This window comes from Electrona antarctica, assembly GCF_951216825.1.
Source record: "Electrona antarctica genome assembly, chromosome: 23".
NCBI classification, from domain to species: domain Eukaryota; kingdom Metazoa; phylum Chordata; class Actinopteri; order Myctophiformes; family Myctophidae; genus Electrona; species Electrona antarctica.
In genome coordinates, this window is record NC_136804.1 from 9,426,291 (window position 1) to 9,453,343 (window position 27,053).

The following is a 27,053-nucleotide window of genomic DNA, read 5'->3' on the forward strand; positions in this document are numbered from 1 at the left end:
ACTAGTGTACTCTGTCTAGTGATAGTGAATAGCGTAAAAACATTCACTTTGTATAATCACAAGAAAGAAGTTATCATGAATAATACCCAGTAGAGTAGCCTAAGCCTACTAGCGGTGGAGTGGGGACTACCTGGGCTGGAACCGACCCCCCTCAAGGACCACTTGTGGTCCCGCCCGGACCACTGGTTGAAATTGAAAACCACTGCAAGATAGAGGCTAACCAATGGAATGTGGTCCTCTGATGATGGACCTCTCATTATGGTCCTCTACTATACCAACACTGCGTTGCCACGACGACCGTAAACATTAGAGATTTAGCTTCAGACCGTCAGCTGTGAACTATTAGCACAGACGGTAGCTTATTATACTAACTTCATGTTCTGAATCATCTAAAAGTTTAGTGCTAACGTGATTATACATAGGATTCGATTTTTGTTGTGTTATTTTTCGTGTTACATTTTTTTAAATGCCTGTCCTCAACAAAGCAACTCTGAAATCCAAACAGGTAAATATTAGCCCAACTAAAATGCTAACAGTCGAACTTAACCCACCTGCTATAGGCTATAGGCTACCAACAAAATCGGTGGCATTGAGTTAAGTAACATTAAGTGAATGTTCATGAATGATGCTGAGGTAACTTGATGTTTTTGTTTTTGCAGGGATCAAATGTTCATTATCAAAAGGCACCTGCAGCTGCAAAGCCTTCCAAAGCTGCCAGTAAGAAAAAGGTGAATACGGCTACAATACTAAAATAACATAGAATAACACATTTTATTCAGCTTTCTTGTGTGGTGGTTTAGAGTAGGTATGCAATTAGTCAGGGATTAGCTTACTTGAGCCTACACAGAAACAATTCCATGCCATTTCCATTGTTTGTGTATGCGTATTGTGTACGTAATGTTATTCTGTCTGTAAAGTTTGCTCTTTGGTTATAGGAGCATGGAATGATATGGAATTATTGGGATATGAATGATGGGGTGATTTGATTTGCTATAATGTACAGCAGTAATGTCATATTGTCTCCGTCGGCCGGAAATCTCATATGTCCAAAACAGTTACTTTTCAGGATTCAAATTCGAAAATAGCAAAAGTAGCAGATCGACAAGCGCAAAACGCGGTGTGAGCTTGTGGATCTGCTTCTTTTGATGCTTTCGTGTGATGCTGTAAAAACGTAGTATTATATAATGGAGATAAGAGGTTTCTGCCCCACAGCAGCGATATAATAATCATAATTAATAAGCATTAACCAGCAACTCATCTATTTGTCTAGGATGAGGAGGATGGAGTGGACCTGGGTGATGGAGGGGATGAATGGACTCAGGGGAAAACCATCAAGCCGCCAGACCAGCTGCAGCTCTCTCAGGCGGTATGAGGACACAAATTAGGTCTATTCTGCGAGGCCCAAAACAAAACGTCAGGAAAAACCTTTGCTATGCAGTAGACTGAGTAGAGTACATGGGTGACTGGCTTTCTAACAAGCATGAGTTTCTTTATTTCATGAAATCACATGCAGCAGCAGTCCACCAGCAATCACATGCAGGCCTTCCTCAGCGTTTCAAAGTTGAGTTTGAAACGCTGAGGAAGGCCTGCGTGCCGAAACGCGTTCGTTTCTCTAGAAAAATCACATGCTGCTGCATGTGATTTCATGAAATTCACTCAACTCAACTCAAACTTTATTAAGAGAGTGCGGATATTCCAAGAATCTGCACCCATCAGCTACAGAGACTCAACTTGACCCCCTGAGTAGAGCACGCCTTCACCTATAACGGTTTTGTTTTTCTAACAAGCGTCCCATGGGATCACATTGATTGATGGATTTTTTTTATTTCACAAAATTCACAGTATCTAGAATAGGCCTACATTATGGGAAAAAGGGGGTTGGGGGGACTCTGATTTGTATTATGGTGGAATTGCAGCCGTCCAGGTGTTACTGTTGTGCCAGAGCACCACCATGTGGCTCTTCAGACAATGACAAACTGCTATAACTGCCATAACTGTCCTCATAGATCTGTCATAATGTGTAAAAAAAAGCCTTGACTTTTTGATGAATGCTTAACCACTTAAGGGATGACATCATAGGGACGACAGGTTGAAAGCGATTAAAAGGCACATGTGACCTTGAATACAGAACAAATCAAATGACTCCATTGTTTGTCTTGATCAGGAGCTAAAGGAGGAGTTTACAAAGATCCTGACTGTTAACAACCCACACGCCCCCAAGAACATTGTCCGCTACAGCTTCAAGGTAAGAGGGCTCCCGGGCCAAAACATTAAAAAATAAATCACCTGTTGGTGACAGAGTCACCTGTTGGTACCCTAGGGCGGCTGTGGCTCAGGAGGTAGAGCAGGTCGCCCAATGATCCCTGGGTCGGCGGTTCGAATCCCGGCTCCTCCTGTCCACATGTCGAAGTGTCCTTGGGCAAGACACTGAACCCTACATTTCCTCCAATGAGTTGGTCAGTGTGAGCTTGCCACCATTGGTGTGTGAATGTGGGAAGTGAGGACGCTGGTGTCGACTGTTCGCCGCTTCACCTCGCAATGTATGAATGAATGAACCATTGTAAAGCGCTTTGAGCACTTGGAAAAACGATATAAAAATGCAATTCATTAAACATACAGTACATACATACATACATACATACTGACACTGTGAGCTTCTATATCTGCTATTTGTATGTAGCCAACGCAAAACTCTAAAATGACACAGATGCTTTCCTGCTTTTATTTTTTTTCAACTTATTGTTTTTTATTGTCATTGCTGGGGTAGACAATACATTTTATACATATGCACCATACATCATCATTCAGTTCTTCAATACAAAACAAAATTGTCTCCCCAAGGAGACAGCAGCAACATACATAACACATTTGAAAAATAATAATCATAAATAATACTAACAACAATAATAATGAGGAAATGTAAACATGAAAGACAACATCTTGATCAAGTAACTCGCTTTCCTGCTTTTAAACGGTAAACCATTCTAATGACATTCCTGTTAGCAACTTGTCCCTCTCTTCCACTCACGTCCACGCCTGTGTTTCCCAGGAGCGCTCCTACAAGACCATCAGCGGTGTGGATCAGATGGCAGTTCACTTCGCTCTGGACGGCAACCTCCTGCACCAGGACTCTGACGAGGCACGCAGACAGAGGGCCAAGCAGGGCCAGGTGGAGGGTAATATGATGCAACAAAATATATACACTGGTGGAAAGTAACTTAGGCTAGTACAGTAAGTCTACTCAAGTACTGTAAAATGTTGAGGTACTTTTACTTTACCTTTTTATTTATTTTTTTATTCAATACTTTACAACAGCTTTAGTCACTAGTTAAAATAAGTATAAAATAAACAAGCTTACAATCTACTCAATTATTATGTCTCTGCTAGCCTGTCAGGAAGAAACCACCTAACTCCAAAATGTACATTTTTCAGAAAATGAAAAATATACATTTTTCAGGAAAGGAAGAAAACCATATATTTTGAAAACAAAGCAATTCTGCCTCATCAAAGTTGGTGTTGTGACTATATTGTCAATTACTTGCATGAGAGGGGGAGAGGTTGTGGAGTTAGCTGCTTTAGCAGACAGATTGAGGGTCCAATGGAGTTATGAGGTTTTGTCCAAAGCGCTTTTTAATACTTTCCATTGGTTCAATATGTTCAAACGTACAGACGTATAGGGTGCTCTCAATAGCACTGATTTACGCAAAATAAATCAAAAACAGAGGTTAATATATAAGGGTTAATGTGCACGACACGGTCGTTATATGGAAAAGAGACCGAGCTAATTAGGGCCAACGAGAAGCAGCTGGTCCTGTTGCACCCTGAAGTGCTTTATCCTCCTTTACTGACTCGCTGTGCACCACTCTGCTTAATACACAGCTACTTCTAAACTCAATCATCTGACAGAACATGCTGACTTAATAATTATTATTAGCTTATAGCCTTCCACTTCCATAGCAACAGAAAACTGTGACAGAACACTGGTTTGTTATTGAGGAGGAAATGACAGAATGCAGTGATTGACCAACCAGAATCAAGTATTTAAATTAAAATAGCAGCATAATAAATATCAATTGGCTGTGCCTATTTTGTCATTCAAAAACATTTTTATACGATAATTTATTACACGGCTTGGTTAAATGCTTGATTCTGGTCAATCGCTGAATTCTCCCAACAATGACCAGCTAGCCAGACATTATCCCTTACATAGTAACCTTCAGTGTTTACAAATAGAAAATGATCTTCCAGAAATTGATTCCAGTGTACAAAAGCTAGAGTTATAACATTTACATTCAATGTATTTTGAAGTAACTTTAAATACACTAGCAGGGAATGATACTATTTTAGTCATGTGACATATTATATATGTGACATATATAGTGTTAGAATGGTATAATAGAGTAATAGAATATTATTTGAATATACTTGAGTAGAAACAGCAGCCGTATTATTAACTCCTGTCCCCATGGTGTAGTAGTGTAGTCGATAACGCTTACCACAAGGTGGCACTGTCAGCCAGTCTGTCACGTATGAGAAATGAAAACACATTTGTTCACTAGTTGCAGCTCACTATAGCTGAATGAAGAACAAACTACTAATGTTTTGTTCATGTTGATTTTTGCAGAGAAAGTAGCAGTTGATGCTGAGGTACAAGAAGATGAGGACAAACCAGACACTCCGGTAAATCTAGCTTCATGTTTCAGCAATGTTATGCACCACTATGTAGTCTAGTCTATGATGGTTAATTCATACTTCAGCACAGTCTGTTCGACTAAAATAACTGATGTGAAGCTGGAAATATTTCTTACAAAAGCCGTTATTTTTGGCAAGTATGAATTAGGTTTAACATGCAAAATGTCTGAGTGACTTTGTGAATTCATTGCTCTGACATTGATACCACACAAAGCTTCTGAAGTTTTAAAAGATACATTTTGATCGACAATGTTTCACGGTGTGTTCAGCTATCAAAATCTCCATTTTGAAATTTCTCTGCTGGCTTCCTCCGGCCCACACCACAGGCTACAGGTGGAGGAGAGCCTGGAGAGGATGGCGGAGAGGCTGACGGAGAGGACAGGCCTGACAGCGTGGTGTCCAGGACCTACACGAAGGAGCAGAAAGCGACCAACCAGTTCAACTTCAGTGAGAGGGCCTCCCAGACACTTAACAACCCTCTGAGGGTAGGAGAAACACACACAGGAGAAGCTCACATTGAGGGGACATACATAACCACATGAACTGTAGCGTTCCCTATTCTAGGCGGTAACCGGAAGGCTCGCCCCAAAACTTACTGAGGATAAGGTTAGAAATAAGTTAGCCATAGTTTTACTGAGGTTACGTTTAGGAATATAGTTTACTGACAGGAATTCCAGGTAGCGACCGTTCCGAGGTCGCCGGATCTTCCCCGGGGTGACTGTGTTTTGGGGCGAGTGTTTTGGTATTCATTCTAGGCATGTCATTGTAGGTGTCAACATTCAGCAACGTATAGTTGTAGCTTGTAGATCGGCTATTTTTGGAGAAGAGATTCGGTGTAGAGGGCAAAAAGAAGGGGGTCAAGTATACAGACCCTTGGAGTACCCCGTCAATGGGTTAGGCGTTTAAAATGCCATTCTTTCCAGTACGTGAGCCTCTTACCAATATGCACGATAGCAGCACCTTGGCTCTACTTGACCTGAACAGAACAGAGCCTTTAGTAATATAGTATCATTGTTAAATACAGGATGCAACATTCCCCTTGTTCAAATTGAGTACTATACACTGAAAATGGAAAATTTATGTTTTCATATATGGCTCATTTACTTCCAGGACAGAGCCTGTCAGGCTGAACCTCCTCCACGCTGCAACTTCTCAGCCACTGTTGATCAGGTAAAGCCTAAAGGAGCTTCAGCGTTGGGTTCATGTTTTTGTATGGAGTCAGAGTGATGGGTGCATGTCATGTCACATTATCAGAATGATAATGACAGGCACCATGTCTGAGTGTGTCTGAGTGTTGGTTGATTTAAATTGAGTGTATACTTTATTCATCAGAAATGTAAACGGCACGTAGTACAGTGAGACATTAAAGGATAACACTAACAAGTGGGGACATGTTTCCACTGTGATCCTATCATCCTTCATCCATACATTTACCTCCCCCTTTGGTCTACTGATAGAGGGATGTTTGAAAGAATGTCCTTTATGGATGGTGTCAGGACATTCCACCTTTTGGTGGCAAAGCAGTAGAATTAGAACTTTCCCATGTTTGTTCTAAATCTGGGTGGTGCCAGATCATGGTCGCTAGTGTTGTGCGGTGGTGGTGGTGGGTTACTGGGTTTCACTCACTTTGGAGAAGTAGTTCGACACCTCTTTAACCTCCAAACCGCGCAGGGGGAGATCTACGAGGCGTACGCGGAGGAGCTGCAGAAGCAGGAGAAGGAGAAGCAAAAAGCCGCACCGCCGAAAAAGGACGAAGACAAGGGCAAGAGGAAGGCCACGCTGACAGAAACACGGGTATAAAATCTTGCGCTGCTTTTCTACTGGAACGGCTATAGAGAGTTATTCAGTGCTGGTGTTTTGCAATGTTTACATCTGAAATACTTTCATCCCTGCATGCAGAGTGATGACATCAGCAAACTTGCCACAGTGGCCAAGATCGCTGAGAGGCTGGTCAATCAGAACACGTTTGATGACATAGCACAAGGTAATGCAATATAATATAATCATGATAATTATAAGAACAATTATTAATGGTTAATGTGGTTAAACGCTAACGTGACATGGATGCGTTCCAGGTCTCAATGGATTAATAATAGAATTATTACATACCTATTTGTCATCAATGTTGATATTACTGTATTAACTCCTTGATCCCCTTAACTCAGACTTCAAGTACTTTGAAGATGCCTCTGATGAGTTCAGAGGTCAAGAGGGCACACTTCTCCCTCTGTGGAAGTTCCAGTATGATAAAGTCCAAAGGCTGTCTGTCACTGCCCTCTGCTGGTAGGTTCGCTCATTGCGGCTATTTTCTGAACTATATCATTATTCAAACATCCAATTTATCCAGTTGTTAAAACAAATGCCAATCAACAACATATTGATTTTGTTGGGGTCAAACAGGAACCAGAAATACAGCGACTTGTTTGCTGTGGGAATGGGATCATGTAAGTACACTGGACTGACTGCAGATTAGATTAGTAAGAGTTTGCATGAAACTAATAAAATAGGGATGCGGCGATATGGAAATTATGAGCCAATAGCCTACCGATAGCAATGATTAAAATAACAATTTGGTCAATAGCCGATATACCGATATTTGTTCATTTAGGTTTTGTCGTCATTTTGTGTAATTTTGTGTCGTAGGCTCACTATGTCAGTTTGTCACCTCAACCTTCACATTCGATAGATCCAGTGATCTTTTGTGGCCATATGTAATTTCCAGGGGTCTAGTAGGACTATTGTAAATAATAATAAACAAATCACCATAAAAGTACATAGTAAAAAATAGATATTAGCCACTTGTTCGAATGCCCCCTGCACCTCCCTGTTAAAAATATCGCTAAAACGAAAGAAAGCAGAAAAATAAATAAAATAATAATAATAATAATAAAATTAACACTCATCTATTACTTTCTCTGATTACAACATAAAACATGAACCTTGGTTAAAAAAAAAAAAAAAAGTTGTCCTTTAATGATACAAAATAACTGTTCAGAATCTGCAGCTTGGTAGGCTGCACATAAGCACCAAATGAAATGATTACTATATTTACCCAGGGTATATGGGCTAAGCTCAAGAACTTGTTTCCAGCCAGGCCCTGCTCATAGAACATTTCATCATAGTGGTCCAATGCCTTGTTCAAGGGCACTTCAGCGGTGGTAATTTTAACGTGTCGGACTGCTGATTCGAACTGGCGACCTTCCGGTATCAAGACCGCTCCGCAATCCTTTCGGCCACCGCTGCCACACCAACATAGCCATAAATGTCAACTTATTTGCTGATATGCAGATGGCAGTCATTGAGGCAAATATCGTCAGATAGCGATATATGTCAGATATATCGGTGTATCCCTACTAAAGCATCCATACTAAAGATTGTTCCGTTGGATACTCAAAAATAGCAAATTCATGCTGGCAGCGGGCCACCTTGTGCCACGTTGCAAGCTTGTTCATCTGCAATTTCTTTTGACATTTTGGGGCGAATCTTTGAAAAAAAAAGCAATTTTGTGTTCTTGAGTCTTTCATCAAGCCATCAACCGTGTCCGTGGTGCTGTCCTATGTACTCCCCACCTTCCCCGCTGCTCATAATAACGTGTGCTCTCTTAACTGCAGATGAGTTCAGCCGGCAGGGTCAAGGCATGCTTCTCTTCTACTCGCTGAAGAACTGCAGCTTCCCAGAGTACGTCTACCCCACCGACTGTGGCATCATGTGCCTGGACATCCACGAGCGGCTCACCTACCTGGTGGCGGTGGGCTTCTACGACGGCTGCGTGGCGGTTTACAACCTGATGGAGGAGGACGAGCAGCTGCAGCCCGCCTACAAGAGCACGGCCACCACTGGCAAGCACATGGACCCGGTGTGGCAGGTGACTGAGCTTCCTCTCCATATTATTATCATGCACATGGACCCGGTGTGGCAGGTGACTGAGTTTACACTCCATATTATTATCATGCACATGGACCCGGTGTGGCAGGTGACTGAGCTTCCACTCCATATTATTATCATGCACATGGACCCGGTGTGGCAGGTGACTGAGTTTACACTCCATATTATTATCATGCACATGGACCCGGTGTGGCAGGTGACTGAGTTTACACTCCATATTATTATCATGCACATGGACCCGGTGTGACAGGTGACTGAGTTTACACTCCATATTATTATCAAGCACATGGACCCGGTGTGGCAGGTGACTGAGTTTACACTCCATATTATTATCATGCACATGGACCCGGTGTGGCAGGTGACTGAGTTTACACTCCATATTATTATCAAGCACATGGACCCGGTGTGGCAGGTGACTGAGTTTACACTCCATATTATTATCATGCACATGGACCCGGTGTGGCAGGTGACTGAGTTTCCACTCCATATTATTATCAAGCACATGGACCCGGTGTGGCGGGTGACTGAGTTTACACTCCATATTATTATCAAGCACATGGACCCGGTGTGGCAGGTGACTGAGTTTACACTCCATATTATTATCAAGCACATGGACCCGGTGTGGCAGGTGACTGAGTTTACACTCCATATTATTATCATGCACATGGACCCGGTGTGGCAGGTGACTGAGTTTACACTCCATATTATTATCATGCACATGGACCCAGTGTGGCAGGTGACTGAGTTTACACTCCATATTATTATCATGCACATGGACCCGGTGTGGCAGGTGACTGAGTTTACACTCCATATTATTATCATGCACATGGACCCGGTGTGGCAGGTGACTGAGTTTACACTCCATATTATTATCATGCACATGGACCCAGTGTGGCAGGTGACTGAGCTTCCACTCCATGCCACTCGGTGCCGCGCTATGAGCTTGTAGATCTGCTATTTGTCAATAGCTAAAGTATAACATAATGCTTAAAACACCAAAAGGGGTTCCCGCCCCGAAATGGGCTTTAAATTACATTTTAAAGAAAAGCTCTTTTTAAATGATGTCCCATTGCATGTCTGTGCAGGTGCGCTGGCAGAAGGATGACATGGACAACAACCACAACTTTTACTCCGTGTCCTCTGATGGACGAGTGGTGTCCTGGACCCTGGTCAAGGTTGGCCTTTTTATATACATACAGTATGGTTTCTGTCTGGAAAAACCTCTTATCTCCATAAATGCATGGCTTTATTTGCGAAAGTACGTCATAGCCTAGGCCAGCCAAGTCTATGGACTTTTAATGTGTAACAACGTAAGATGTCATCTGGTTGATATACAGTAAATACGGCCCTCGCTGCGGCCCTCACGAGTGTGTTTTTCTTTGTAAATTAATGCCTTACTTGCCTCATACAACAGCGTCACACAAAAGTATCCAAAATAGCAGATCTACGCACCGCGCTCCGAGGTTGTTGATCTGCTGTTCTTTTATTTTTTATTTTATCCTGAAAAGTAAAATTTTTGGACATACCACCCGACAGACACGATAGGCTATACTAGGCCTATTCGGGCCATGCATGTCAGGAACGATGCAAGTTGGGAATACATGGTCATCTTAATTAACGATGACCTCTTCTCCTCCTCTGCTGGCTCCTTTTATGGCTTTTGGTACATGGAGTATATTTTAATGCCAATCCTTTTGTACTTTTCCTCAACTAAAATTGTGAATACAGGACTATAGTATTTCTACATTGTGGTAAAGTTACTTTTGATGAGTAAGAAATCTGACTACTTCTTCCACCACCGACGGCACCCAAAGTAATTGAGACAATATATGTGTGCTTGTGTCCTTTCAGAATGAGCTGAGATTCACAGACATCATTACACTGTCACTGGAGGGTCCAGCTTCTGATGGGACACCTGATGCTGTGCAACAACACATCACTGGTAACACCAATTCAACTTCACCTCCACTCTGCGTGTGTGCGTGTGTGCGTGCGTGCGTGCGTGCGTGCGTGCGTGCGTGCGTGCGTGCGTGCGCGCGTGCACGCGTGCGTGCGTGTGTGTCTCCTCTCTGTTGGGTAGTTGGTAAAAAAGTGTAAAAGAAATGATCAAATCTATTTCAGCTGTGGTGGCTTGATTGATTGAAGCCCGGTTTGCCCGGCCCTTCCGTCGGCCCTGGTCGCTGCTGGCATGTCACCACTAATGAACATGAAGTATTTGATGTATTGGTGTATAAATAATGAGAGGCCATTATGGGGTTCCTCCCTTACAGCTTGTGGCCGATCATTGGACTTCCATAAGCAGATCGACCGTCTCTTCCTTGTCGGAACTGAGGAGGGGAAAGTACACATGGTAGGTTAGCACAGATTACAGTACAAAATAAATGCCTTTCATGACACAAAATATTGTTAACGTGACAAACTTGACTATTCAAGGACTCCCCAAAAAACAAGGTTCAAAAGACAGGATATTATATTTTGACCTGTCACTCGACACGGAACTGAACACCCATCCTGCGAGAGCCGCCACAGGGATGGCCAAGCTGTCAACAAGAGTGTGGTCAGACAACCATCTATCTGTGTCGTCGGCACCCTGCTCTATAGCACTGAGGCCTGGACCACCTACACCAGACTTGAGAAACGGCAAAACAGCTCCCACCATCTCTTGGCAGGATAAAGTTCCCAACACAGAAGTTCTGGAACGTGCTCACTCATAGCCTGGCTAATAAGCCAGACTCAAATCACACTGTCGTGTGGTATTTGAGTCTGGAGATGCTGTGTATGGATCTTGTTTCCCGGGGGGGCGGGTTCAAACATTTCTTCTTTGACGCAATTGGTCAGAGCTACTGTCAGTCAAAGGTCTCAAGCATTGAACGTCACTGTACCAAAGCGCTGAGGCAGCCAGCGCTGCCTCAGGCTTGGCCATGTCCACAGGATGGACCCCGGTCTGCTCCCCACAGAGCCGTCCTGTACTGTCAACAGGCTCCAGACCTCTTGGTCACCCACGCTTGCGCTTCAGGGACGTTGGCAAACGTGACATGAAGCAGGCAGGCATTGACCACAACAACTGGGAGGAAGCTGCAGAAGACTGTGGCGTTTTGGAGGCAGACTTTCGCTACAGGAACTCGCCGTGCCGAGGAGAGGCTGCAGGCGAAGAGACAGAAGAGGAAACTGCGTGAAGCAGCCCCCCGCTCCTGTGCTGTGTGCGACAACTAGAGACTGAATGCCACTCCAGAGTGGGGCTTGTACAGCCACAGAGTGGGGCTTGGACAGCCACAGAGTGGGGCTTGTACAGCCACAGAGTGGGGCTTGTACAGCCACAGAGTGGGGCTTGTACAGCCACAGAGTGGGGCTTGTACAGCTACAGTGGCCGCTGCAAGAAAAACTGAACCCTCAGGCGCAATCCATCGTCCTTACTGACGGATGCCTATGAGGGGAATGAGAATCTGTAAAAACTTCACTTGTGTGAATTACTCCCCCCGAAGACTCTCCTCAGAAATGCTGCTGTTTCAGCAAAGTCTATGCCATAAACTAAATTGCCTCTCCTCCCTGCCACTTCTAAATTAGATTCGGCTCAACTTGAGAATTCACGCTGTCTCCTGCTATCTGCCTTGAGAAATGGAAACACATTTTGTTTGTGATGCGATTTGAGACAGCGTGCCAGTCTAGTCTGGCACTGCATATAGGTCACGCAAATTGGAAAGTGCATGCGAGCAAGCGTGTGCACGCGCGTGTGCATGGCATGCACATGTGCGTGGCAGCGTGAGCGTGCACATCTCTCATTTGTCCACATCAGACAGCTAGCTGGTTGCTGGTTTGGCTCACCTCCCATCCTCCGTAGGCACTGCTGACGTATGCGCATCATTCTCCAACACTGAGGGAGAGATACAATCTTAAAACGCTCATTCAAATTGATTTAATAATCTCAACATACTCAAACAGATTTTCAAATAATTAAACAAAGTTAGTATCTCTAACATCATGGATATGAATAATGGATTAAAGGAGCTGATGATTTCTATAGTACACTCTCTGTTACACATGGTTATTTGAACTCTGAGGCTTTTACTGTGTATCCACATTATACACAGTAGTGCAGTGGTTCTCAACCTCTTCTTAACACGAGGCCTGCCAGGAACATAGACGCGTAGAATAGCGTACGGTGCCACACCCGGAAAAGCCGTTTTAACAGAGATGTATTATTTAATGCATGTTTTAATATGATCGTATTAAAAGCTACTGTTCGTTAGCTCTGTTATGCTTCTGAGCCAATGGCCGCGGCCATTTTGAAGGTGCGCGCATCCACTTACATTGCCTGCTCTGTTTTCAGACGGCTTTATCTCCAGAAGCGACATTGCAGGGGTCGCTTTGTCCCAGACAAGCGTTTTCAACGGCCTGTAGCAGGCGCTGGGATACTCGCGGTCCACTTTTTCCACCACCGACCGAGAGAACAAGCACCAGCTTCGTCAACACACACGGAATGGTTTCATAGTAAAATGCGATTACGGATATTTGGCTCTTCAAAGTAAGTGTCACGCGCGGTAAAACCCTGGCAGGACGCGGCGGAGGGATTGAATAATGGTAGCGGTCAAACGGTTAACACGGCAGCTTCGTTAAGTGGCCAGATGGGTGGGCCGTGTGAATTTAAAAAACAATATATATATATATATTTTAATGATCAATCAACCGATTGTGTTTGGACGTAGATCAATGAATCCAACATACTGTAGTTAACCGTCTGCCTGCCGCCATTCATTAATCCCTCGATTGCGTATTGCCAAGGTTTTATCGCGCGTAACACTTACTTTGAAGATCCAAATATCCGTAATCGCATTGTTCCTGTGAAAAGCTGCTGTGTGTGGTATCATGACCGGTTGTTGTTGTCTCGCTCGGCGGTGGAAAAAGCTGACCGCGAGTATCACAGCGCCTGCTACAGGCCGTTGAAAACGCTTGTCTGGGACAAAGCGTCCTCTGCAATGTCGCTTCTGTGAGATAAAGCCGTCTGAAACCAGAGCCGGCAATGTAAGTGGATGCGCGCGCATTTTCAAAATGGCCGCGCCCATTGTGTCAGAAGCATAACAAAGCTAACTGACGGTAGATTTCGATACGATCGTATTAAAACATGCATTAATTAATACATCGCTGTTAAAACGGCTTTTCCGTTTGTGGCAGGCCACAAGATTCTACGTTTTAAAATTCCTATGTTCCCGGCAGGCCTCGTGTTAAGTTCTAGTTCATCATGTTATCACTATGATCTTTTTCTTTCTTCTTCTTGTCTTTTCTTTTTTATATTGATAATATATTACGTTATTGTTAAACTCCCACTATTCAGGTTGAGAATGGATGATATCATGTTGTATTTTGTTTTTGCCAATGGGTTCCCAGATTGGTTTTGATATGAAATGTATTATTTGTAAATCCTCCTCTTATGTAAGGTCCTATATCTAGGGGCTGCCTGGCTGCAACTATGTATTATTTTCATTTTCGATCATTCTGCCCATTATTTGGCGGCCCACTTGCAGTATCCTCACAGGATGGGCATCGCTGAATTAAACAAAGCATATTGTGTTGTTTATCGACCTTGAGGGTGTGAGTGTGAATGTGAAGCTTTTCTTCTGTACTCCACCAGTGCTCCAACTACTCCAGCCAGTTCCTGGAGACATACGCTGCCCACAGCATGGCCGTGGACGCAGTGAAGTGGAACCACTTCCACCCTAAGGTCTTCATCACCTGCAGCTTCGACTGCACCGTCAAGATCTGGAACCACAACATCAAGTAAGACAAGGGTTCCCCCTTGAGGGTGCACTCAGATCTCAGAACCAATTTCAGGTCCATTAGGGTTTGGGTCTGTCATGAAGAGTGCTATGTGTATATATTATCTAAACAAGACACTCTCCTCTCCCATCAGGACCAGAGTTGGTGCACCCCAAGGTTGCATTAGCTCACCTGTACTGTTCACTCTTTACACGGCAGACTGTAACACCTGCGAGTCAAATCAGTTTCTTCTGAAATATTCAGATGATTCTACGCTAATAGCTCTGATGACTGACAGTGATGACCCGAAACAGTACCAGTGTAGCGTTGACCGGCTTGTAGAATGGTGTGACAAAAATAATCTGATTATCAATACTAAGAAAACTGAGGAAATTATATTTGGTCCTGCTCCCGGTGATAAGACACCACCAATGACAATCCATGGTTCAGCTATTGAACAAGTCCCATTTTACAAATATCTGGGGGTGATGATAGACGCCACCTTATCATGGTCATCTCATATTGACTATATTTGTAAGAGGATACAGCAGCGTATGTACTCCCTACGCCGACTTAGATCATTTGGTGCTAGCAGTCAGATCTTGTCTCTTTTCTATACGTCTGTTGTTCAAACTGTAATGTTGTACTGTAGCACGGCCTGGTTTAACAGCCTATCAATCGTATATAAGAACAAACTGTATAGCCAAATTAAGATTTGCGCTAAAATTGTTGGTAGGCCAGTCAAGGTTGTGTTACGTTCCTTTAAAGAAGCCCAGATCAATAGCATGCTTAGACTGGCGAAGAGCATCTCCTCTGACCCCTTACATTTTAAATGATGAATATCAACTGTAAAGTCTGTAATAATATATATTCAAAGATTTGAGGCACATTTTCACGATTTTTCAAAAATAGCAGACCTACAAGTTCATAGCGCGGCACTCGGTGCCGCACTATGAGCTTGTAGATCTGCTATTTTTCAATAGTTAAAACACCAAAAGGGGTTCCCGCCCAAAATGGGTTAAACTACACCGTTATTTATGAATCCCGATAGCTTGCCTATCTTTCTCCGGGTCTAGGTGCTATGTCACTCGATTTTGCCATCTCACATGAAGGATCTTGTGCCCACATCACGCATAAAGGAGTTTTACATACAAAGACACTCATTTGAAGGTTGTCCACCCTGTAGCCCCGGAAAACGTTGCGAATTGATCAGACAAAATACTAACAGTTGTGATGAAAGTGGTTATCTGGCCTTAGACTCCCTTGCAACTAAAAGTCATGTGTAGCGTGACCAGGAAGTGAGGAACTATTCATTTCAAATTGATCTCACCATTCATGGGCCAAGAGAGATATGAGGATGTCTTCGGACCCGCGGGCACAGCTCATCTGGTCTCATTCATCTCAACACAACAAAATCTAAATTACTGCAAGTCGCTCTGGATTAAGGGCTGCTAAAGGCCTAAATTGTAAGTGTTCATCTAACATTGACATTTTTCTCTCATAAATCTGTTTGAGCCGAACATGGCCACTGCACGCATACTGCAGTATCATGTCCACACACACCCACGAGGAAACATTCATGCACATTGAAGCTGGTGATGACCCATATAGAGCAACACGTCTCCAATTCGCTGCACTCTGTTATAACCGTCCACTCTGTGTCTCCTTTTATTAGCACCCCCATGTTAACGTTTGACCTGAGCGCACCGGTGGGTGACGTGGCCTGGTCTCCCTACTCCTCCACTGTGTTTGCAGCGGTCACCAGCGACGGCAGGGTAAGTGCTACTCTTGGAGAAAAAAAAAGAAATGTACTATTTACGGATCCCTGAGTGGGAATATTTTTTCTGCATTTGACCTTGCAGTTTGCTGCTCGTTTAAGCACACCGGGGAGCAGTGGGTTTAAGGGCCTTTCTCAAGGACACTCCAGTATATGTAGACTGGAGGAGCTGCTCTAAAGTTCTGAGAATAGAAAGTGTACATGCATGGGGGCAGATCTATTAGGATCATACTGGCTTTTGAAATCAGTGCAAATGTCATGATCCAATATGAAAACTCGTGCTCTGAGTGCTTTATTTAAAATGATAAAGAATTTGACTAGGCCTATATATTATACTTTAACTTTACATACAGTATTCACTATTAGTGTGTGTATTCCTCCGCTTTATTCAAGTGTTCTACAGTACATTCCTTGGAATCGGAAGTCGGCCATCCCACCCATGACCCAAAATTGCATTATAAAACAAAATTCCAGAGATAATCAATACTGTTTAGTATGGAAGTGATTCCCAATGACGTACAGTACGACACCGGCATTGGCTTCAAGTTATATTGAATGATTTTAATTATATTATTATTATTATTATTGCTTCGTCCGAAAGTGTCAATGTTTGCTCAACCATCAATGCCCTTGTGTTTCTTAATGTGTGCGTGCGCGTGTGCATGTGCGCGTGTGCGTGCGCGCGTGCGTGCGTGCGTGCGTGTGCATATAAGTATAATAATGGCCTGTCTGGCAGGCTGAAGTGTAGGAATGACACATCTCCCATAAGCCATAACTCTCTCTTACACTAACCCTCTACAACGGAGCTGTTCGGTAACGGATCAAAGTGTCACAATGAGTCAAATCCAGTCGATTCAGTTCATTTGTCATTCCTTTAACCCATTTAGACCTGAGGCCGATTGTAAAAACGCCGTCTAAATCCAGACCTAAGTTATCACAACGTTGGTACTATTTTCAACTAAATGTAACTATTTCCACACACGTTTAAGGCTCCCCCTGAGCCACAGTGGATTGGGAATCGGAAGGTTCCTGGTTTGATCCCTTGCTCCCCCTGGGTTAGTGTCGAAGTGTCCTTGAGCAAGACACTTATAGACAGGGCTGGACTGGGACAAAAATTTGGCCCGGTCACGAATTTAGGCCCAGACCGGCCCACCACAACTGTCGAGGCACACACAAACAAACAAGCCCTAATACCACCACTTTTACAGAACAACATAAATGATACAAACCAACAGACAACTACACAACCCTTTGTTGCTCTCACAAGAATGCTGGCAAAAGGATTCAAGATAGAAGACGGTTTATTTGTCACTCACTTTGCCTGCCTGTCAATCTTTTTATTATTATTTTTTTAATCATATCATAACTTGAGCGGCCCCCTACGGTCGCGGCCCACCGGTACAATACAAAGACTGTTACTCAATACAAAGACTGTTACTCAATACAAAGACTGTTACTCAATACAAAGACTGTTACACACTGATAAAGCTTTACACTTGTTTACATCAGGGTCCACCCTTTTCAATTCATCGGAACATTTAGAGAAGTACAAATATTCACTTAAAAAACAGGAAATCATGTAAGGAGGTAAACAGGGAAAAGCATACAGTAAGGGGGAAAGGGGGTGGATTCAGAAGATTCAGAAATTACGGGGGCCAGTTTGGAATTGTAGCCGTCCAGGTGCTTTGAGAGTGGTTTTGCATCTGTGAACGCATAAAAATAACTCTCAGGTTGCAGCTTTAATATAATGCTGTGCTCCTGTACAGTATAATGTCAATATGTTTAGTTTTTAGCTTTCTTCCTCTCTCTTTTCTCAGGTTCACATTTTTGACCTGAGCATCAACAAATATGAAGCAATCTGTCAACAGAGGGTCGTGCCGAAGAAGAAAACCAGGCTGACTCACATTGAGTTCAATCCAGTCTATCCCATCATCATAGTGGGGGACCACCGTGGCTATGTCACCAGCCTCAAGCTGTCCCCGAACCTCCGCAAGAAGCCAAAGGTATAAGAACGTGCAGCAGGACGCAGTTATATAACTAGATAAAGTGCCCCTCGGGGCACAGGTCTCCACCAGGGCAGGTCAGGTTGTGGCCTCCTGCTGGCGCTATAATAGGCCAATGTGAAATGAGTGCCATTTCTTCTTACGCCTTGGATGGCAATTGGATGATTTTTCAAAAATCCACCCGTTGGTGGCGCTATAACAGGCCAATGTGAAAAGGGTGGGATATATTCCTCAGCCCAGTAGGAAAGTCTGTGAAAGATTTCACATAAATTGCACGCTGTGTTCATGATTTGAGGCTTTTTGTTCAAAACGGGCCAATCCTGCAAACTTTGAAAGCCAATGTTAGCCAATTAGGATGTAATATGAAATATCGGACAGATCCATCTTGAACACATGACCATAGAGATACTGTGGGATACTGTGGGATTTTTGGACAGAATCTGGAGGAGTAATATAAAAAAATGTGTTTTACAAAAGTCGGCCTCCTGGTGGCGCTATAACAGGCCGTTCTGGAAAAGTTGGGGCAGAGGTTCATCGTTGGCATCTAGGGAGTGTGTGTGCAAAATTTGGCATCGACCGGGTTAACTGCCGGAGATTAGCTATACACAGACGGACGGACACACACACGGACGGAGTGCAAAACATACTCTCTCCCCATGCCTTCGGCCTGGTGGAGAGAATACAATAAAGTTATTATTATGCTGCAATAAGCAAAGCCCACACATGTACCCTCTCAGCCTGAGTCAAGTGCAATGACTCATGATATTGAGACCAACGGGTCACCATCGCTTAGGGAGCGTATCGTTGCTGTTGGGCAGAAACCTCTTATCTCCATATTTTGTCTTTTATGTTTGTTTGTTAATAAATGTACACCCTACACACAAAATCATCAAAAGTAGTAGATCTGCAAGCTCAAAACGTGAGCTTTGCTATTTGTAAAGTTGGCCGAGCGGCCAAGGCTCCAAAAAGTGACAAAATCCAGGAATACCATTTAGGGTGTTTTATTTTCCCCCGATGCAATAGTATTTACTGTGGAAGGCCTAACAAAAAAAAAGGTTAAACTCGCAAAAAAGACAGATGAAACTTATAGCTTGAAAGCATATTAGGAAACCAAACCCAGCACTGTATTAGGCTATAACCCCTTCCCTTCCATAAAGGGACACCTAGCAGCTCTCCCTGGGTGTTACCTGCTTGTAGCCCAAGCCAGTACTGAACCTCGGCATCCTGCAACCTCCCTTTTATACTCGGCGAGACAAGAACACAGATCTAATTGGTAACCACTTAACTCAAAATAAGGCAATTAACTATAGCCCATGAGTTTATTTACACAATTATACGGTTTTACTAAAGCCATTCCAAAAACATAAATACATTTCAGGTGCCACCTCATTTAGAGAACATATAACACAAGAGCATTTCAGGCGCATTATGATAAGAGTTATAAAACAGACACCCCTCCTGCTCTATAGCACTTGGTACCTTCCCCCACTCAATCAAGAGGAACACCAATAGTACTGTAGGAGAGACATGTCACATGTGCCAAACAATCATACAATCAAGAAATGCTGTTAAAACCCATGCACCATCTTTGTGTCCTTTTATAATTCATAATTACAAAAGATAAAATAAGAATAACATGCAACACTAATGTCCAGTCACACAGAAATGGAAGCAGCTGTGTAGTGTATGCCTGTTTGTTCATCTTTAGTGCAACTGTGCAAGGGCTGCCCCGTGACACTTTTGAATTTGAATCCTGAAAAGTAACAGTATCCAAGTTTTGGACATCATACTGTATGAGGTTTCTACCCGACAGAGACGTTACTGTATCTAGATTCCACCTCCACACTGACACAGAGCTAAAAAGGACAGAGGGCTATATCTTGCGCCACCCCTTACCCCTTATGCCTAAACGTATTTGCCATTTTTAACTATTTTGAAAAACCTTTTAAAATAGTTCAAATAGCCAATCTACAAGCTGTCAATGTAGATCGGCTATAGCTGAACTACTAGTGTGTGCGCGTGCGTGCGTGCGTGTGCGCATCCCTGTGTTTAATCTCCATGAGATGTAGAATTTCAAAATGTATTGTCTCTCCAACTGTCCAGCAGTAGTAAACTGAATCATGCATTTATCTTTGTGCAGAGTGGACTCTTTGTTTTTTTAAAGATCATTAGTGCTACTGTAGGGTCTAAAAGTCACTGAATACTGCATCAATAAAAAATGTCTCGGTCAGTCGGGGACTGTAACTTGATACGAGGCCCGTTAAATTTTCACACTGACGCAGAGCAATGATAAACGTCCGCAGCGACTCAGGAGAAATACTGAGCCATGACAATGCTCTCTGCTCTCTGCTGTCTATGATTTACGGCAAACAGAACTACGGTAGCCTATAACATTTTCCGATTGCAGTTCTTACAGTGTGCTACCGTAGGGGAAACTACAGCATAATGTGGACTTTAAACTTGGCACCATTATTAACCCTTATCTTGTACAGTATATACTGTAACTGTTCACTTCCGTGTGTGATGTTTGTGTCTGTCTGTTAGAGACAGACACCACTTTCTAATCAGTTTGAAAAACTGCGGTTTGATTAAAGTTTGTAATTGAGACATTTAACTTGGCAATAAACAGAAATATTTTTAATAGCACTTTTAATTAAGTATACCGTGTGTATATAGTAAATAAACTTCAGTATATGAAAAGAACATTTTACTATAAATATACAATGAACAAGCATACATAAAATACACATCAAATTAAGTCATACGTTTAAAAAAAGCCAATCCACAAGCTCACGATGCGTTGTGAGCTGGTAGATCGAGTAACCTTTTGAGGTCTTTTTGAAAAGTCTTTTTGACAAACCCAGAGTAGGGACGCCATGTTCAATTTCGTTTCAACAAGGGACACGTCAGCTGCATAATTGCATCAGCCGATCAAAAATGTCAAATGATCAACGATATATTGGCCAGACTTTACTCTCTACAAAGCTCACAACATGTCACATCTACTTATTAAATTAAACATTTTAATAACAACAACAATCTTATACAGGGGGTCCCTATTGATTGATTGAATACTTTACTAACAGTTTGCAGAAAGAAGCACAGGAAGTACAGTTCAATACAAGGTCTGCTAAGAGGATTTATAACCCAAGAAAGCACTATGGCTTGTTTCCATTGGGGTCCTTCATTATTCAATTCATCTGAGCCCTATAACACAAAATACGTTCATATGGGGATCTGTGGCCAAATACATATTAATGTGGTGTTCCTTTGACATCAAAATGTTTGAGAACCAGTGCTTTAGATAAAGTGTGTGTGTGTGTGTGTGTGTGTGTGTGTGTGTGTGTGTGTGTGTGTGTGTGTGTGTGTGTGTGTGTGTGTGTGTGTGTGTGTGTGTGTGTGTGTGTGTGTGTGTGTGTGTGTGTGTGTGTGTGTGCGTGTGCGCACGTAGGAGAAGAAGGGTCAGGAGCTGCCCAAGGGTCCAGAGGTGGAAGTAGCCAAGATGGAGAAGATCCTGGTACATGGTAATTGGCCTGCTTTTCTACCGTTTATCACCTTTTATCCAGACGACTTTACGATGCATTCACCCATTCACGCACCAATAGGCAACTACTGCCTGCTCATTGGTTAGTACTAGTAGTAGTACTAGCAGTATTATTACATGTTCAGTGTTCTGCTCAAGGACACATCAACACGAAGCCAGGAAGAGCGGCGGGCGGGTGGGGATCAAACCGGGAGTCTTTCGGTTCTCTGAGCCACCGCTGGCCCAACTGTGGCTTCTCAGTTCCGCGTTGTTATTATAGTTCCATGTGGGAGGAGGGTCTCTGGTTCACTCTAGTGTGCGTGACGCCATCTCACCACAAGGAGATGCTTGAGTGAGGGCCACGCTGAACAGCAGACAGAGGTCTGCTAATCCTCTCTAGTTATGTAAAAATGCCATCAAACAACGAGAAAGAACAAAATGGGCTTTGTGTTCCATATGTTCTACTACATATTTGCCTCACCCTGTCACCCATGCATGTAGCCGAGTCCTTTGATATTAGGTTCCCTATATATTTCAAACAGTATGCATTCCTCCATACAATCATTGCAACAAAAAAAGGGCCAGATGGTTGAAGTGCCGGCTGTGTAGAAGTAATATGTCTGCCTCATTTCCATTTCTGATGTCTTTACTGACACTGCATCTACTGTACTGTCAGCATACCGCCCAATCTGTAGCTTAATCACTTAAACCCTATATACTTATATATACAGTTGGGTGCCACCGATATTGTCCCTTATCATTTGACCCATTTAGGCCTGACCTCAAAATTTTAAAAAATCCTTCTAAATCCTCCAGTTTTCTGAAATAAATATTTTCACGATTTTTCAAAAATAGCAGATCTACAAGCTCATAGCGCGCCACTCGGTGGTGCGCTATGAGCTTGTAGATCTGCTATTTTTCAATAGCTAAATTATAACAATGTTTAAAACACCAAAAGGGGTTCCCGCCCAAAATGGGTTAACTGTCCTTTTGCGCAGATCACGCAAAACTCAGCAAAAAGAAAAGGACAATATCGATGGCCTCCAACTGTACTCCCCCTCCGCACTGAATATCTTGGCTAAAATTAGCCGATCTACAAGGTCACAAATAAATAATGCATTGCGATGCACTGAGCTTGTAAATCGTCTAATGTCTATAATGAATAACGCTGTGCCTAGAATAGATTGATGAATTGAATACATGGATGGGACCACAATGAAAACAAGCCCTCTGGGCTTTTTGTGTTGGCTTCTAGCATCATTGTTTCACTGTACTTTTTGCACAGTATAAGTCATTTTACACTTGGTTGCATGCTGATAATAGCAGATCTACAAGCTCACAACGCGTCGTGCTGCGACGCGTTGTGAGCTTGTAGATCGGCTATTTTTTAGCACGTGTAAAATCAGTCATTACGACGGCATCGAGGCCTGCCGAAATACATTTTAGTCGACCAAATCAACTGTAGATTTAGTCGACTAACATCGTATGATATTTAGTCGACTAAAACTAGACTAACACTAAAACATTCCAGGTGACAAAGATGTGACTAAAACTCAAATCAAAATGTGCTGTCCAAATCAACACTGGACTGCGGTTCTTGGCCGGAGGGCACCTTACAGGCTCTGTAGAGGATGATAAAGAGGAACAGCAGGAGCACGGCGACCAACGTGTTGCAGCCGATGGCCACCAGCGCCGCTGTGGACAGCCCCGTTGTGATCTCCTCAGAGTCCATCGTGGAGAGTTTCCTGCTTGCGCTTCTCTTTTAGCTTACAAAAAGGAACGCTATATGTTTAAGCGGGTTGGTTTAAGTTGGTTTTCGCCTTGTGCCAGCTGAAGAATCAAAATTCAGATTGATAGATTGATAAATCCGCTGATCTGTGCATTTAACTCGCTTATCTTATGTTGAGTGCAGTAAAATGTTTTTTTACCATTGTGAGGCAGGAAAATAATATATAAAATCGTTATGCGTTCACAGTCCCAGAGGGGAGCTTTTCATACTATAGCTATGTGATTTAGGCCTATTGCTTTATGCTTGCTTTTTGAGTCGATTAGACAGTGGTCTGGATCTGTCTACTGTATCTCTCGTGGCAAAGATGAATCATGTCTGTACCCGTCCAGGGCTCTGGTTTTCATTGTTCACGTCTCTATGGTGATCCATCACTACTTCCCCCAGACAGGCCCTAATATTGTGGCACGGTTGTCTCTGCGGTGGCCTGTGCAAACGTACAGACTTGGGACCGCTCACTGCTCCAATATGTATTATCCAATGCCTGCAACGAACAGAATAGAACAACAGCAAAAATCCTTAGTGTACTGTTCATTACAGGTCTTTCTTTTTTCTTTACTCACATCATATACAGTACACTGTGTGAATATGATGTGTATGACACTCTCTCTCTCTCTCTCTCTCACACACACACACGCACACGCAAGCACACACGCAAGCACGCACGCACGCACGCACGCACATGTGTATGAAAACTGGAAACAGTACATGACGCTAGTAGGAAATGAAAACAAAAGTATAATCTGGTTCATGATTATCTCTTTTTCCCTCTTTATATAGCCCATTAGTTTTGGGAAACCTGTCAGATGTGACGGACAAGGACAATCAACTTGCTTCTCTAAAAGCTTTGCCGGGGATCCTCCTGGTGGACATGGATGGAGCTCCTCCCGGATCATACGTGGGCACATCATGTACAGTAGCATAACCACTGACCGCACCACTTGACCGCACCTCCAGGGACGGGTGAGGACTCATGGAGCAAGTGGTTCCCAAAAACGTTTTAGCTCGCGTGACCCAAAAGAGAGATGAGATGTTTGCCCCCGGGACCCAAACTACTGAAAATAGCAGATCTACAAGCTCACAACGCGTCGCTTTGCGCCGCGTTATGAGCTTGTAGATTGGCTATTTTCACTTATTCTTAAACATTTGCATTGCAATGTATGGACATTTTCTGTTATATCTTCCTGTAATTGATGAAAAGAATCATTGAACCTAAATGTAGGTGAACCCCCTAATGAGTCCCGACCCACTGTGAAACGGTATCATGGAAGCCCCTAGATGGGATAATTATCTTTTAGGGCCCTCTCACCCTGGCTACCACACTACCCAGATTGGGCAGTCGGAAGCTGGGCATGCAAACACACAGCACTCAAGTTAAGGTATGTCTGTGTGGGTCAGGAAAGCACCTGTGGACATTTTATGATTTTGTACAGTCTATAACAGTACAGTCGATAAAATATTCAACTCTTTAAGTATTTACGTAAATTAATTCCCTAGTTCATCATACAGGAATATCGCACAAAAGTAGTGAAAATATCAGACCTACAAGCTCACGACGCCTAGATCTGCTATTTTCAATATTTTAAAATGTTTTTAAAATAATCATTAAAAGGATATTCTCTCTACTGTATACTGTGGTAAATTGTCGATCGGTTGCGCAGCCCCTGTAATCAACAGATCAGTGTGAATGTTTTTTATGATGTTGTGTTGATTTTTTAATGCATGTCTAGGCTGTAAATAAATGCAAATACAGATTTCTTATTTTTGTGCCTGTTTTAACCACTCCTCCACTCCAATGCTGACTGTAAGGCAACATTAATTTCCTTCTCAGGCAGATGGTAAGACACCTGACACACACCACCTGCTAACCAATAAGCCCCACTTTATTCAACATGGCGAGAGTTGCAGATGAAGCTCACAATGTGCCGCGGCTATTTATTTCTTTAATTATGCCTATAATTACATGCCCAAAATAAGGACGCCAGGTTCAAAGTTGTTGCTACATAGAGTGATTATTATGCCGATGAGAATACCCTGCTGCGTGAGGAACCATGTGGAAATGCACTGGGAATTTCACTATTTTTTTATTTTTTTTACAGAAAGACACTTGGGCAATTACTACCCTACCCAATGAATTAGCTTTGAAGCAATAAGGGGCCCCCGAGGGCTCATTCAAGGCAGTCAAAACAAATCCAGCCAAGACTTTATGTCCAAACTCCAGGCACCAGAGTCCCAACAGTCAGGAATCATCTCTGCTGCTACCAAAGAGCCTAGGGGCCCATGGACTCCAGAACTGAACATGCTGACTGTGCATGCGTGGCCTATATGGCATGTTTGGGAATAACAGGCTAGGTGCACACATGCGCACATTGCGTGGCGGGAGGGAGACGTTGAATAGATTGTGATAGGAGGTTGATTTGTGCAAACTTGTTTTCTTGCGGAATGTGTCAGCTGCATTTGTTAAGGTCACACAGCATTGGAGCTGGCTTTGGTGCAGCTCCCGCCCCACTAGACACCCCGTGTGATTAAGTATTTGGCCTTTGTTTCTTAGGTTATGCATGTGTATACATGCAAATTATTTGCACCACTCAGAGTGTGAGGATATAATACAGGACTCAACGTCTCAGATGACTGGAAGTCAATCATTTCATTCAATTATTATTGTCATCTAATTTGAGGTAATTCTTAGTACCATTAATACCTTATACCTTATGACCATATTCTCCATTCCATTTCCTTTGAATTCAATTCCCACTGAATTCCCACTTAATTGCTCTTTTATCAATAGATGGCATAACATCTAAATATGCTGCATGGGTAACATCAAATTACCAAAATGCTCAAACTTTTCTGCGTCTTTCATATTCTGCCTAAACATGAATACATTGCCCGCATACATTTCCACTCTTCTCTACTTACATCAAAGACCCAGCCTCTGAACAAACATTCCTCAGAGTGATTTTGTCGTCTTCTCCCATCCGCGGTAGTAACACTGGAAAACAATTTAACTGGACGACAAATACCTCCATGCTTCTACCGTGCTCTTGCTCTTTCCCATTTTCCCTGCCTTTCAAGTCAGTCCCTTTCTTCCATCACTCTCCCCTCGTGCTGTAGCTGCACTACTGTACACGCAGGGATGAAGACTAGACAGGACTGTGAGAGCTGCTCGGGAGAGAGCTCTCCAATAGCAGAGCTGGAGGAGGGACTGTGCCAGAGAATGTCAGCAATGATATCAAGCGCAGTGGCGACTGGAGAGAGGGGAACGGGTGTCGGGAGTGTGGGGATGTAATTACACAGGGTGAGCAATGAACAAGAAAAGCGGCCTGTCAGACGAAACAATTACTTGAGGTGGGAGGCTTGATATAGAGGAGGGAGATGCAGTTAGTTTCAGGTGGACCCGGTTGAAGGCTTAATTGGAGGGATTTCTTTTGTGGTTCCACCTCTGCACTACAATACCGCTCCATGCAGAATGTTATCATTTTAAAACATTACAAGAGACTGATTGTATTCTGCATCTCTGCCTCATTTATTGATGTTCTAACCAAGCACAGTGGACTGTGTTTCTAAGTAACTGCCTGTTTTTTTAACCTACAGTCTAAGTAACTGCCTACAGTATGTAATTATCAGTCAACAAGG

General features: G+C 43.1%; 1 protein-coding gene across 1 annotated transcript; it reads left to right on the forward strand.

Moving 5' to 3' along the window:
• The first annotated feature begins 19 nt into the window (after positions 1 to 19).
• Positions 20 to 25,178, forward strand: dnai1.2 (dynein, axonemal, intermediate chain 1, paralog 2). The gene is made up of 21 exons (XM_079494835.1): positions 20 to 505; positions 660 to 728; positions 1,271 to 1,366; positions 2,165 to 2,245; positions 3,050 to 3,176; positions 4,625 to 4,680; positions 5,019 to 5,177; positions 5,803 to 5,862; positions 6,364 to 6,486; positions 6,592 to 6,676; positions 6,858 to 6,975; positions 7,093 to 7,136; positions 8,304 to 8,557; positions 9,663 to 9,752; positions 10,429 to 10,519; positions 10,848 to 10,927; positions 14,204 to 14,349; positions 16,004 to 16,103; positions 17,923 to 18,108; positions 21,560 to 21,632; positions 24,198 to 25,178. Exons 1-21 carry the CDS (start codon positions 467 to 469, stop codon positions 24,203 to 24,205), a joined length of 2,085 nt encoding a protein of 694 aa, XP_079350961.1. The 5' UTR covers positions 20 to 466; the 3' UTR covers positions 24,206 to 25,178.
• Positions 25,179 to 27,053: the final 1,875 nt, after the last annotated feature.

What these genes read in the sequence shown, in the direction of transcription:
- dnai1.2 (XM_079494835.1), top strand. Translation starts at nt 467, where the DNA reads ATGCCTGTCCTCAACAAAGCAACTCTGAAATCCAAACAG. An exon ending in TTGTCCGCTACAGCTTCAAG is followed by an intron (nt 2,246 to 3,049) that starts GTAAGAGGGCTC and finishes TGTGTTTCCCAG; the next exon opens with GAGCGCTCCTACAAGACCAT. An exon ending in ATCTGGAACCACAACATCAA is followed by an intron (nt 14,350 to 16,003) that starts GTAAGACAAGGG and finishes TCCTTTTATTAG; the next exon opens with CACCCCCATGTTAACGTTTG.